The sequence below is a fragment of the Armigeres subalbatus genome, chromosome 2 (assembly GCF_024139115.2).
Source record: "Armigeres subalbatus isolate Guangzhou_Male chromosome 2, GZ_Asu_2, whole genome shotgun sequence".
Taxonomy (NCBI): domain Eukaryota; kingdom Metazoa; phylum Arthropoda; class Insecta; order Diptera; family Culicidae; genus Armigeres; species Armigeres subalbatus.
In genome coordinates, this window is record NC_085140.1 from 158,012,860 (window position 1) to 158,027,594 (window position 14,735).

The following is a 14,735-nucleotide window of genomic DNA, read 5'->3' on the forward strand; positions in this document are numbered from 1 at the left end:
AGTGGAAAAGATGTCCAGTCTAATTTACGAAGAGCAAATACTAAAAATTGCTTTGGTACAGATTCTAATCTCTCTTCGTGCGTGAATGAGAAAGGAGACCGTACAATACTGCAATATTCCATTATTGTTCTAACATAAGCTACATAAAGTGTTTTAATTGTATATGGGTCATGAAAGTTATAGCAGAAACGCTTTATGAACCCCAGCATGTTATTAGCCCTGTGAATGATTGTGTTGTAATGGTCTACAAAATAGGTTTAGAATCTAAGATTACTCCTAAGTCCCTTACTCTTTCACATTTTTCCACATTTTGATTCCCTAATGCGATTGAAATGTTTTGGTATTTTTCTGCTGAATGATATTAAGTTGCATTTCTTTACATTCAGTTCTAATAGGCTTTTCTGGCACCATATGTAGAATTTGTCTATTTCATTGCGGAATACATTGATGTCGACTTCATTTCTTATTTCCATAAAGAGTTTATGTCATCGGCATAAATTAACACTTTAATGTTTTCCAGAATGAAGTAAATGTCGTTTACGTACAAGATAAAAAGAAGAGGGCCCAAATGAGAGCCTCGAGGGACTCCCGAAGTGACTTGAATTGGTTTTGATTTGTGTCCATTAAATTTGATAATTTGTTGGCGGTCAGTTAGGTATGATTCAAGCCATTTCAGGAGTCGTGGTTCAATTCCAATTTTGTGTAGTTTAAAAAGCAGCATAGGTATATCAATGCGATCGAATGCCTTGCTAAAGTCCGTATATAGAGCTTCTACATGGTTGCCGTTATCCATTGCATTCAATGAAAAGTCTACGAATTGAAGCAGATTTGTTGAGGTCGAGCGACCTTTAAAAAAGCCGTGTTGCGTGTCAGTTACTCTGTTTTTGATTTGCAAAAATAGCTTCTCGTTGATAATTGCCTCGAAAAGTTTTGGAATGCAAGAGATAAGGGCTATGCCACGATAATTACGTACGTCTGATTTTCGACCAGATTTAAATATTGGTACTAGAAAAGAGCTTTTCCATATTTTTGGGAAGATTCCAGATTCCAGAGACTTATTGAAAAGCCAATATAGAGGAGTAGTGAGTTCTTTTGCTAATTTTTTATTAATACTGGTGGAATCGTGCCCGGGCCAGGTCCCTTCGAAGCATCCAAGTTCATTAGAGCGTCGAAAATTTCCTGGACTTGAATTTGATTTACACCAACATCTCTGAAAAATTCTGGATAAAACGCGAAATAATCGTGGTCGCGATCTTCTTCCGAAAATGTAGAATAGATTTCTTAGGAAAAATTGGCAAATAAATTATAGTTTTTTCCGAGCTATCGCCAACATTTTCGTCGAGGTGCATTACAGATGGAAAGTTGTCTGATTTTAATTTTGTTTTTACGCAATTAAAAAAGTTCTTTGGAGAGGGCTTTATTTCAAGCTCAGGTTTGAATTATATTGAACAACTCAGCAAAATTTAAACAAGATCCGATGATGTTTCAATTTTGAAACTTCGTTTGCTATTATTATAATTATGTGGTGAGAAGAATAATCCACAAATAGCACTGAGAGTCATTAAGGACATTCTTTTAGAAACCAGTTAATGCCCTCCTAACAATGTTAACCTTCCGGGACTCGCGCCATTCTAAAAAGTACAACACTCTCAATAAAGCTCCAGGAAGGTTAACAAAGCAAATAATTGGACCGCAAATTTGATTCCGAGTTATCGATGCTTCTTTATCGAAATAAAGACTTGACCATTGCATTGAAATTCCAGCGGTGGCCTCAATCGTCTTCTTCTTATTTCCAAGACAATTTCCAAACCGAAAATTGCCTAGACCGGCACCGGGAATCGCACCCAGCCACTAGGCTAAGGAAGGCCCTATAGTAGATAAAAATTAAACTAATCCGAACTCCGTAATATGGGTATCAAACTGTTTGCTCTACATTACTTACTACCATAGACTATTAGACCAATCCATAATCAGTTTTTAAAATAAAATTGTTTTATGCCTTATAGCGTAATCCTTGATTTCGGCGCCCCCTTAATCTGACCTTGCAAAATGATCTTCTTGTCTTCAAGAACAAAAATCCATTGCAAAAAAAGTATTCTATTAGAAGCATGTTTTAGATTTTTTATTCATTCTCTAGGTATCCTGGAGAAATTTTTGAAACCATTCATAAGAGCGTTAGCACTAGAATATATGTTCGCTCAAGTGTTGTAAGAACTTTGAAAACTGTTCTAAAAACAACAGCGTTTTGTAACATAATTTTTATTACAAGCTCTCTTATTGCACTTTGTAATTATGTTATGAGTTAGTATAAATTTAAAATCAATTCAAACGATTTTAAATTTGCTTTCTGGGTTAATTATCGTCTGGTTCTAATTCTCATATTTTTAGGAACAAATTTCTAAAAATTGAAACATATTTTTGTCAGCATTACTGTTAATTGTTTTTTACAATGTTTATAAAGTCAAAGTCTGCATTATGTACGTTACTAATGTAAATTTTCAATAACATTCTTAACCACTTATCTATCTAACATTAAATGTACTAATTGTGCGTATGCTCCATTATAATGTCATTGTGCTGTCAGTAATAAAAAAATGTCATTTCGTTCTACGGATGCTATGAATGTGCAGTTTCATATTTCCCAGTTTCAACATACGGTTTGTTCAATTTCATTTGTGTTCGTAAGTGCTTGGTCTCTGGAAAAAGAAACCGGAAATCATTTCTTAATAAAGTAAGATTTTATTTTATTTTTTCACTCCAAGGGCCTAGATCATGCAACTACCAGCACGGGATGTCCGGTTGGAACTAAAACTGCTTCCATTTCCGTGGGTGAACGAGGTCCCCTACTGCTGCAAGATGTGCACTTCCTCGATGAGATGGCCCACTTCGATCGCGAGCGTATCCCGGAACGTGTAGTGCACGCTAAAGGTGCAGGAGCATTTGGGTACTTCGAGGTGACCCACGATATCAGTCAATACTGCGCGGCCAAGGTTTTCAATGCCGTTGGTAAGAAAACTCCACTCGCCGTACGCTTCTCTACTGTGGGAGGCGAGAGTGGTTCCGCTGACACCGCTCGTGATCCGCGTGGATTTGCCGTGAAGCTCTACACCGACGACGGAGTATGGGATTTGGTCGGAAATAACACTCCAATCTTCTTCATCCGCGATCCAATTCTGTTCCCTAGTTTTATCCACACCCAGAAACGTAACCCTGCTACTCACCTGAAGGATGCCAATATGTTCTGGGACTTCATTTCCTTGCGTCCCGAAACTATTCATCAGGTTATGTTCCTATTTGGTGATCGTGGTATTCCTGATGGCTTCCGATTCATGAATGGCTACGGATCCCATACATTTAAGATGGTCAACGCCCAAGGAACACCAGTGTACTGTAAGTTCCACTGGAAATCGGACCAAGGCATCAAGAATATGGATGTTAAACGTGCTGACGAACTTGCCGGATCCGATCCGGATTACAGCATTCGTGATTTGTACAACGCCATCGCCAAGGGAGAGTACCCGAGTTGGACTCTGAAGATCCAGGTTATGACTTTCGAGCAAGCTGAAAAGGTTGCCTTCAATCCGTTTGACCTTACCAAGATCTGGCCACAAGGAGAATTCCCGCTGATTCCGGTGGGTCGCATGGTTCTGGATCGTAATCCGAAGAACTACTTCGCTGAAGTAGAACAAATCGCGTTCGATCCTTCCAGTATGGTTCCTGGAATTGAAGCGTCTCCGGATAAAATGCTTCAGGGACGTCTATTTTCGTACACCGACACCCACCGTCATCGTCTTGGAGCCAACTACACCCAACTGCCGGTGAACTGTCCTTATCGGGTATCGCTACGTAACTACCAACGAGACGGACCAATGAACTGCACCGATAACCAGGGAGATGCTCCGAATTATTACCCGAACTCGTTCAGCGGTCCAGAACCTTGCCAGTTTGCCCGCAAGGTACAGAACGCGAAATACAGCGTTTCCGGAGACGTCGATCGTTTCGAAACCGGAGATGAAGAAAATTTCGCCCAGGCCGCTGTGTTCTATCGCCAGGTGCTGAACGAACCTGCCCGCAAGCGTTTGATTTCCAATCTTGTCAACCATATGAGCAATGCGGCGACATTCATCCAGGAACGTGCGGTGAAAAACTTTTCCGAAGTCGATGCCGACTTTGGACGTCAACTGAGCGAAGGATTGAAACTGCGCAGCAGCGCTAAAATGTAAGAGTTTGTGAGGATTCGCATCGCGTCGCAACAGCACATTATTATCCAATCGAAAAAAATACGAAGGGGCAAATATATGTATCACATTCAATTTCACTTTTTTACGTATAACCAGCTTTGAGTATTTTGGGGTAATATTAGATTATAATAAAAGTTTAACGATTTCCTAGTTATTGGTTTTATTTAACAATATCACATACATTTATTAATACGCCCTATGGTACCCTACATGCTGTTTATTATGTACATTAGACAGTGGTCGAAAAAGATAATTGGCACCAATTCCGTTATCGCCTTCGCTCCTCCACGAACATTATCCAGTTCTCGTTTTTATAGGAGATTACCGGTCTAATTAGCGTTTTGTAGATAGTTAGTTAGTCTCCAGTTAGCCTTGCGAGCAAAGCCGTAGGATTGCCAATCCAGAGATGGCGACTTCGATTCTCGGTCCGGTCTAGGATGTTTTCGGGTGGGAAACATTCTTGACTCCTTGGGCATAGTGTATCCATTATACTTGCCACCCAAAATACATACTCATGCAATGGCGGACAGAGAAAAGTTTTTAATTGATAACTGAAGAAATGCTAATAGAAATGGTGTTAATTATGAAAAGGCATTATCCTATTGATTTGAAAGCATCAAAGTAAGCTTGATATGAACAACAACGAAGGGCCTCCAAAATATCAGTCAAAGCTATCGTGGTACTTCGCCCGCAGCTGAAGATATGTGGACATCCATCACGGACTGGAGTGACAGTTTTCGAGTAGACTTCCACTTGCCTAGCAGCATGATAATCTCCACAATTCCCATCAGGATCCGAGGAGGATTCTCATCAGAATCCGAGAGGAATTCTCATTGGAATCTCTGAAGAATTCCTGGAAGGAAAACTGGAATCCAAAAGAATTCACAATGGATTCCTTTCGGTTTCGTTAAGGGATGCCCTTGGGAATCTGTGGGAGATACACTTCATAATCTATTGAGGATTTGCTTCAAAATCTCTCCGGAATCGTTCAAAGATTTGTTTCGGAATCGTTCAGAGATTTGCTTCGGAATTCCTTAATTTGTTTCAGAATACCTCGACGATTCGCTTCGAAATCCCTTGAAGATTGGAATCCCTCTTACGATTTGCTTTGGAATCATTCGACGATTCGCTTTAGAATATATCTACAGTTTGTTTCGAAATTCCTCGAAGATTTACTTCGGACTTCCTTGACGATTCACTTCGAAATTCCTTGACGATTTGCTTCGAAATCGTTCAGTGATTTGCTTCGGATTTCCCCAAAAATTTGCTTCAACATCCCTGGAGGATTGCCTTCGGAATCGCTGGAGGATTCTTTTCGGAATCCCTGCAGAATTAATTCTACATCCCTGGACCATTACCTACAAAATCCCTGATACATTCACGTTGGAATTCATGAAGGATTTCCAACAAAATCTTTGGAACAGGATCCCTAGAAGATTCTGATTAGAACTCCTGCAACATTCCCGTCGGAATCCCTGGTGGATTGCCTTCAGAATCACTGGAGGTTTCTTCCGGTATGTTTGGAGGTTTCCCATCGAAATCGAAAGCGCCAACTTGAGCACCAACCATCAAAAAATATATGGGGGTTTGTGCAACTGCACTACAAATGCTCAAACATATTCGACGAACCTTGACTCCACCCCCGACAACTCAAACCAAAATCAAACCGTTTTAATTTTTTCCAACCGAGCCGCCAACTGTCAAATGGTTGTTCGAACAACTTCACACACGTTCAAACAAAGCAGCAACCGAAGCGTTTTCTTGGGGGCGGAGTCAATGTTCGTCAAACTGCTTGACTGGTGTGTACGTTGCATACGTTGCATATGTGATATTAATGCTGTCCAATGAGCAGCTCGAAGTAGCTCGAAGTTGTTCCCGTCCTGCTCGTTCTTTTTTGTCAACAAACGGGCATGAGCGTGACAAGAACAACTTCGAGCTACTTCGAGCTGCTCATTGGACAGCACTATTGTTGGTCGAATAAATTGATTGTTCGTGTCACTGTTGGTAAAACTTGATGGATGTTGGAATAAACGAGAGGTGGAGTCAATGTTGGTCAAACTGCTTGACCGTGTGTACGTTCCATTACTCCAACGACTACCCGGGTTGGGTCAGACAAATCTACGTTTTGCAGGACTCTACACGTAAAAGCATCGTACAGTGCTTCGATAAGGCCGATGATTCTTTCCTTGCGTTCCCACAGATTTCAGTGGTTGAGACGATCGGAAGCTTTTCCGTAGCCAATAAATGTCAAATAGGGGACTCTTGGAATTCGTTGACCTACTCCAAGATTATACGTAGCGTTACCTTAGAATCCACATATGATCTACACGGGCAGAATTTTACCTGCTACCGTTGGAAAGTAGTGTTTATCCTGTATCCGAGTTAGGATAACTTTGCACATAGAACTTTGAGAACAATGCACTGTAACATGATGCTCCGCCAGTTGTCGCATATTCTCTTTTTTTGTGACCTTCACTAAGACGCCCTGCATCCAATCGACCCGTAAAGTGGCGGTGTCATAGATATTGCAGAACAGTTTATGCAACATTTGTACAGATAGCATGGGGTCATCAGCTGTGAACATCTCTCTCTATTGATGTGCGATCGATCCCGGAAGCCATGTTCGATTTCATGCTTTGGATAGCTGCTGCAATCTCCTGCAGTGATGGTGCTTCGGAGTTGATGCATCACATCCTTGGTGGCCTTGCCAAGATATTGATGGCTTGCCAGATGTCGAAACAAGAAGAAGTTGCTCGAAGTGCTCGAACCAACTTTACAGCGGATCAGATGGGTCGGTAAGTAACGGACCTGTCATGTCTTCCACTGTCAACCTCGTGGCTTTTGCTTTCCTTCACTTCTTAATCTTCCGCCAAGTTGCATCAGTAATCCACTCTGTCTGCTGACTGCGCAACTTATCCTGGTTTTTATCACTTGTTTAAATAAAGGCATTCTTGATGTCGCCTTCCGGAACATTCGAATGTGGAAGTGCTTAATGAACACTAAGCTGTGAGGCGGCTCTGTCCCAGTGTGGGGATGTAATGCCAATAAGAAGAAGAAGAAGAAGAAGATTAGTTAGGATTTTTCAAAGAAATTCCTGGAGGAACTTTCGAAAGAATTTCGGGATCAGTTTTCCAAGGAATTATTCAAAGAAATCATAAAAAAAGTGTTCATTAGAATGATTAGTAATTTTCTAAATTATTTCTGGAGGAATTTCCAAGATAAAAATCGAAAAGAATTCCCGGAGGAATTTTAAAATGAATTTCCGGACGATTCTTCGTATGGTTTCTTTAAGAAATTCTCGAAAGGGAACCTGAAGGGATTTAAAAAAAAGTGTTAAGTGATTTGTGAAGGATTTTTGCTAATTCTTGAAAGAATAGCCGAAAGATTTCCGAATGGATTTTTCAAAGGAGCTTCTAAAGGTATTCTCGAAGTATTTCCAAACAATTCTTAAAAGCAAAATATCCGGAAAAACTCCTCCAGGTGTTTTCTAAAGTTTTCCTTAAGATACTTCTGAATGAGTTCTTAAAAAATACCAAGGAATTTCAAAAAAAATATCCGAAGCATTTTCCGAAGGTTTTTACAGTAAATGAGTAATAGAACGCTAGTGGCGCTGTAACCATTGAAATTATTCTGCCAAAATATGCTTCACTCAGAAATGAAATAAATCCGTAATGGATTTGAAATTAAACTTTTTAGTCATATTTGACGTTTATACATTGCATAGTTTAAAAAGTATACTTTCGCACATTATTTTTTATACTAAGTCAGATTAACGCAGCAGTATTTTAGATAAAATTTTGTCTTCTGCGAAATTTCATATTCTCTTCCATTTACTTGATTCACCCAGTTGAGTCGTAGCGTTGTTGCGAAGAAATTACAGATTTTTGTGAGAAAGGTGTAGGTTTGCGGCCATTACCATTGGGAGAAAAGCATCTTAACTAGAAGATAATGGCACTGCCAGCCACTCCAGCTCCAGGAGCTGCAATCTCCGACATCGTCCCAACAGGGGGAGAAATTGCGCAGCGGCAAAATTTGAGTACGCTTGGAAGGCTTCGAGACAGCGGTGCCGGTGGAATTGTAAGTAGTATTATTCAAAGTTCACTCCTAGACTATCATCGATAGTTTGATCCAAATGCACTACAAACAAACTAAATTGAAAAATATTTTCAGATTCAGGCGCAAAATCAAAATCTATATCCTCCCGGCTAGCACCAGGTAGCTGTTCACCGAGCTCTTTTTCCTAGATAAACGGACCCAAACCGCATCCAAAGCTCGATCCATGATAGTTTTTCTGGGCAAACAGGCACTTCTGTTTATGGACACGGCCGCTATCGCGAATGGCACATATTTTAATATCCATGCAACAGTGCAATTTCTCCCTTCCGGAATTTATTAGCGGTTTCGGTCGATTATCCGAAAAAGGAACGTAGAACTGGATTCGATTATTATACCCTAGAGAAGCGCATGCACGATGACAAAGATACCGAGCGACAATTGATCCCGAGCCGGATGCTTTGGCCGAGGTCTACAATAGTCATCAATCGCTGCTACTCGAAGTTCTGTTGGAGGACAGCTCAGCACAGGATCAAGACCAGCGGTACCCATCCACCCCCAGTTAATCGAATAGGTTCCGACTTCTTAGCTCCGGTGGGCTTCCCGAGCAATTCTCTCATTTACAAGTCTCATTTGTGCGAACATTTGTGTATTTTATTGCATGATTTTAATAAAATAATAATTACTTTCTCTGTGTACAAACTATCCTTGCATTTTAACTTTTCCAATAAGAAAAAATAAAGAAAAACGAACATAACCTAGAAACTATAGACAAATCGAAAGTAAACTAAACATTAATAAAGCGTATTTATACTAAAGAACGTTTTTCTTAAATTTATACTATGACAGTATTGTAGGTTTGAATACGAGCTTGGGGTCAACCAGGCGAATAGTCGTTTAGAATGACTTTTAAACTATTTAGTATAAATATATTTCTGAGTGTTCAAAAAGCTTAATAGCCTATTCAGATTACGATTAGATTATTTATCGCAATCAATATCGTGTTAAGCCCGCAGTACACTGTTTGTCATAATGACAAATATTTGTCAAGTTAATCCGGACATCTATCAAACCGATTAGAAATCGACATGGGTATCAGGCTGACTTGACAAATACTTGTCATTATGACAAACAGTGTGCTGATAGCTTTAAAGCGGAAAGAAAATTGAATGTATGGTGATGGCATCAGGTTGTTGTTTATCATGATATTTATGATCATAAATGGCGTAATCTGAATAGGCTATAACTTGGCCGTTTGACACTTATAGTACCGGTACCTTGGCTGCTAGGTCCAAGCAAACAAGACGTTGGTCACAAACTAGAACAAACTAGATGTTGGTCACGCGAACAGGTATAAGGCGCCCCCATGAAACGGCTGTCATCCACGAACAACTCGCCTGAAGCCAAAAACATGGTGCTGGATGTAAACATTGCCGGTTAAGCAATAAACACACGAAGTTAGAACAGTCGGATGCGCAAGCGGCGTAAGCGGCATGTGTTGCATTGTTAAATTATATTCAACGAGATGTATTGCATTGTTGCGTGATTTTCGACGTGATTAATTGGCGCTTTGATGTTGCATGAAGAAGAAGAGGAAGAAGCAGAAATATGATAATCAAAAATATTCGCACGGGAAAACATACGAAGAAATTTTTGAAACTCTCTTTAAAATTCTAGAAGCAATTTAATTAAAAACGGTAAGCAGTACGAGTTTAGACTTGTTTTATACTGCACAATAAACACAATATTTCAATTTCAATTTGATATCATACTTAATGCACAGTATAAGGAAAGTCCAACCCCGTTTTGGGATTTCTTTGTGGTTTATCACCTCAGCACGATAGAAAACAATGCGAACTTGCATTTTGAGGTGATAAACTGCAAAGAAATCCTCTGCTTGTCACTTTTATTTATTGTCGGCGTAGCACCAAGTTAGAATTCGGAAGTCGGGACTTCCGAACCGAACTTTCTTCCGAAGTTTTATTTGTCAAACTAATTGATGCGTTGTTTAGTGCATCTTTAGGCGAATCCAGCGCACTATTTCCGAAGTTTGGAAAGTTGCCTGTATCTGGAGAAAAATCCAACTTCGGTATAAAAAGCGGTATAAATTTATTCCGGATAGACAATAAAAGAGGGGAAATCGACGAAGAGAATTCTCTCTTGCGACATTCTCCCTTTTACCAGATAGATCTTGAAGTACTAGAACGCTAATGGCGCTATATAGCCAATAGGCCTTTTCATGTGACACTGCCGAGACTGCACTTGTTTACAACCGCTGAACAGGCCTGCAAGTCCGAAGCTGTCACTTTCATAGAAGAACTGTCAATTGACGATAAAATCAGCTGTTTTTAAACGTCTCGTGAAAAGGCCCATAAAAGTATTTTGCCAAAATATGCTTTCACAAGCCTAATACTAAAGACACACTTGTGGTACAAGTACCACGGTTATATACCCTAGTACATATCCAGCTTTTCGCGTACGGTAATGGCGGCTCTGTGGTTTTAGAAGTGTATCCGTCCCTGTACTTCTTTGACATCTGACTTGGGTTTGACATTTCGATTACCCTCTTCCCTCACCCTGGAACAGGAGGAAAACGGAATGTCAAACCCAAGCCAGATGTCAAAGAAGTACAGGGACGGATACACTTTTAAACCCACAGAGCCGCCATTATCGTGCGCGAAAAGCTGGATTGTACCATGGTTTTCCACCTTGTACCAGCATGGTACAAGGTGACACACTAGTGGTACAACTTGTACCATGGTACGAATACCACCAGTATGTCATTAGTATAACTTGTCGGTTTGTTATGTAGGGTAAAGTGTCCAATAGTGGACCCCCAACCAATAGTGGACCGGTGGACCCTCCAGCCATTTTTGCATTATTACACCCAGTTCTTTTTTTACACGGGTGGTTTTTAGTCGATTGAGACCCTTAGCGTTAACGAAACTATGAGTTAACCCCAAGAAAAAAATCACAAAAAATCAAAAAAATTCACGTGGTATTTAAAAAACTGTGAAATATCAGGTTAACCGGGAAATTCCAGAATACCAACCGTGTAAAAAAAATTGGGTGTACAGTACAATGTAAACATTTTGCTATGAAATTCCATCGGGAGAACCTACCTTACAGTCCTATGATTTGATCACTGTAAATGCTATGGAAATTTAAATTAGATGATTTTTTACAATTCTTAAAAAATAAACGCGAGAGGGTTCATTAACGGAATATTTTGGGGGTTCCATAATAGGGAAGAAGAACGTCCCGAAACGAAACATGAAAATCAAATGAAGTGTCGACTATAGGGCAGCAATTTCCCATTATGGACCCCCAGGGGGTCTACTATAGGGCGAATTCAGTATGACCTCGCTTGTGTGGTCGGGTTGGGATCTGACGACCAAATTGGCACAACCTCACACAACCCTACTTCATTGAGCGCCGTTGCTGATGAAGCAAGTGTGTAGGAGCCGAACAATACTAAATACTCATCCTACTTGGTTGACATGTGTACAAAAATACATTTGAGAGAGTTAGCTCTGAAAATGTATTGCGAGAGATCGGCTGGTACCTGGTGCTGGGAATTTGGTTTCATCAGTACCCGCTAAGCTGCGGTGGACGACGGAGGTCCTTCGTAGCTTAGTAGGGAAAGCACCTGTCATGCGAACTGGGGTCGTGGGATCAAACCCCACCGAAGGGGCGGTTACCCTCCAATACCTTTTCCGAACTAAATCTATCACATGTTGTACATATGCATAATCAAGTTTCAGACATAGTAATTTTTTGTAATGTTTTTTGGTATTTTACCTCTTATGCAAGGCTAAATCATACCAATTTCAGTTATCGAGGTCGTCGCTCCTGCTCGGGTATTGGTTCGAAACCAGGTTATACTTTTGTTAAACGAACTTGAAATTTTTCATGAGATTGTCGTATGAAACGCATTCCATTAGTGAATCGTATAGGAATCGTCTTGTTGGATATCCAATAAAAAGATAGATTTGACCGAAGAGCTTGAAGTAGCTCGAAGTTTCTCGCTGTGCAGCTCATGCCCATTTGTTGACAAAAAAGAACGAGCAGGACGGGAACAACTGCGAGCTATTTCGAGCTGCTCATTATAACAAGAATAACAAGAATCCGTCGCAATACGTTTCTATAGATATATTGTTATCCCTTATTGATCATTTCAATAACTGTTCAATTACTTTCTTTTTTAGGACAAATCCGTAGCAACTACTGGAAATGGTGCTCCACTGGGCACTAAGACAGCCACCGCTACTGTCGGCGAGCGTGGCCCCATTGTTCTGCAGGATGTCCACTTTATCGATGAGATGGCCCATTTCGATCGTGAACGTATTCCAGAGCGAGTTGTCCACGCCAAGGGAGCAGGTGCATTTGGTTACTTCGAGGTAACTCATGACATCACTCAGTACTGTGCGGCCAAAGTTTTTGAAAAGGTCGGCAAGAAAACCCCGCTCGCAATCCGGTTCTCCACTGTCGGTGGTGAAAGTGGATCAGCTGATACCGCTCGGGATCCACGAGGGTTTGCGGTGAAGTTCTACACGGACGATGGAGTATGGGATCTGGTCGGAAATAACACCCCCATCTTCTTCATTCGTGATCCAATCTTGTTCCCTAGCTTCATCCATACTCAGAAGCGAAACCCAGCGACTCACTTGAAGGATGCGAACATGTTTTGGGATTTCGTTTCCTTGCGACCAGAGTCAACGCATCAGATTATGTTCTTGTTTGCTGATCGCGGTATCCCAGACGGCTATCGTTTCATGAACGGGTACGGTTCCCACACGTTTAAGCTTATAAATGCCGATCAAAAACCAGTTTACTGCAAGTTCCATTTCAAATCAAACCAAGGCATTAAGAACCTGTTGGCAAACCGTGCTGATGAGCTCGCTGGATCCGACCCCGACTACAGCATTCGAGATCTGTATAACGCCATCGCTAAAGGAGAATACCCTAGCTGGAACCTGAAGATTCAAGTTATGACCTTTGAACAGGCTGAAAAAACAAGCTTTAATCCGTTCGATGTGACCAAGGTTTGGCCGCAGAACGAATTCCCGCTGATCCCAGTTGGCCGCATGGTATTGGATCGGAATCCAAGCAACTACTTTGCCGAGGTCGAGCAAATCGCCTTTGCTCCTTCTCATTTAGTTCCTGGAATTGAGGCATCACCGGATAAGATGTTGCAAGGTCGTCTCTTCTCCTACGCGGATACACACCGTCATCGACTTGGAGCAAACTATCTTCAGTTGCCGGTGAACTGTCCCTATCGCGTTGCCATCAAAAACTATCAACGCGACGGCCCAATGACTGTTACCGACAATCAAGGAGGCGCACCGAACTACTATCCGAATTCTTTCGGCGGACCAGAACCTTGTGGATATGCGCATAAGCTCCAGAACTCCAAGTTTACTGTTTCTGGCGATGTGAACCGTTACGAGACTGGTGATTCTGAAGACAATTTCGCCCAGCCATCCATATTTTATCGTCGCGTGCTTGATGAAGCTGCTCGTGAGCGTATGATTACGAACATGGTAAATCACATGTCCGCTGCATCTACCTTCATTCAAGAAAGGGCAGTTAAAAATTTCTCGCAAGTTGATGCTGACTTCGGACGTCGTTTGACTGAGGGACTGAAGCTACGCCGCTCGGCAAAAATGTAATGACACACTATGCAGAATGGCAGAGGTATGTTATGTTAATATGTTTCTGAGATAAGATATTCTGAATCACAAAAATACAAGCATCTGTTCTGGTTTATTAATATTTCACCAAGCACACGAAGGAGAATTTTAAGATAATTAAAGAAATTATATTGGGCTATTTTAAGGTTTTTTTTACAAACTTTTTCTATCGGGAGATTTTTTATATATTGCAGCATCCAGCAAGCTTTCAAATATTATGCGATCTAAATAAAGTTTAACGATTTCCTATTTGTAACTTTTAATTAATTATATCACAGCCTACTAGGAAACATCAATAAATAAGGTAACGCTTCGAGAAAGGAGGGGAAGGGTTTGTCAGAAATGAGACAATCCATACAAAATTTTCAGATGCTTCATACAAAAAGTGTGACGTAGGAGGGAGGGGGTTGAAAAAATTCACCTCCGTCGTGAGTGCCCTCACCTTGACCGTCTCGCCTATGACTTCCTCAGCCAACTTCTTGTAGGCGGCGCCCTTTTGCGAGACGCTCCGCTTCAGCTCGAGGATCATCTCGCCCATCCGGGTACGTCTTATTCGACGTACGTCGGCACCGAGTTCAACGGGCTTGACGTCACTCCTCATCGCCTTCAAGATGTCCGAGTACTTAGCCTCGTCCGTCTTGATGACTAGGGCATCGCCCCTGGAGCGATTGGCGCCTACCCTAGACTTCTTGCTACCCTTGTTCGCCTGGGCCTTCTTTTCGGCCCTTGACGTCTGCGGTTTCCTCTT

At 41.2% G+C, this 14,735-nt stretch overlaps 1 protein-coding gene across 2 annotated transcripts in view; it reads left to right on the plus strand.

Annotated features, from left to right (window-relative positions):
• LOC134211075 (catalase) overlaps window positions 1–14,236 on the plus strand; it is a 42,356-nt gene extending 28,120 nt beyond the window's left edge. The window contains exon 2 of one of the 2 annotated variants that reach the window (XM_062687655.1): window positions 12,503–14,236. In XM_062687655.1, coding sequence (XP_062543639.1) covers window positions 12,503–13,966 — 1,464 coding nt within the window. In that variant the 3' untranslated portion in view covers window positions 13,967–14,236. Of the gene's footprint in view, window positions 1–2,762; window positions 4,392–12,502 lie in introns of those variants that run through there. The other variant, XM_062687657.1, reaches the window with a different exon arrangement.
• Window positions 14,237–14,735: the final 499 nt, after the last annotated feature.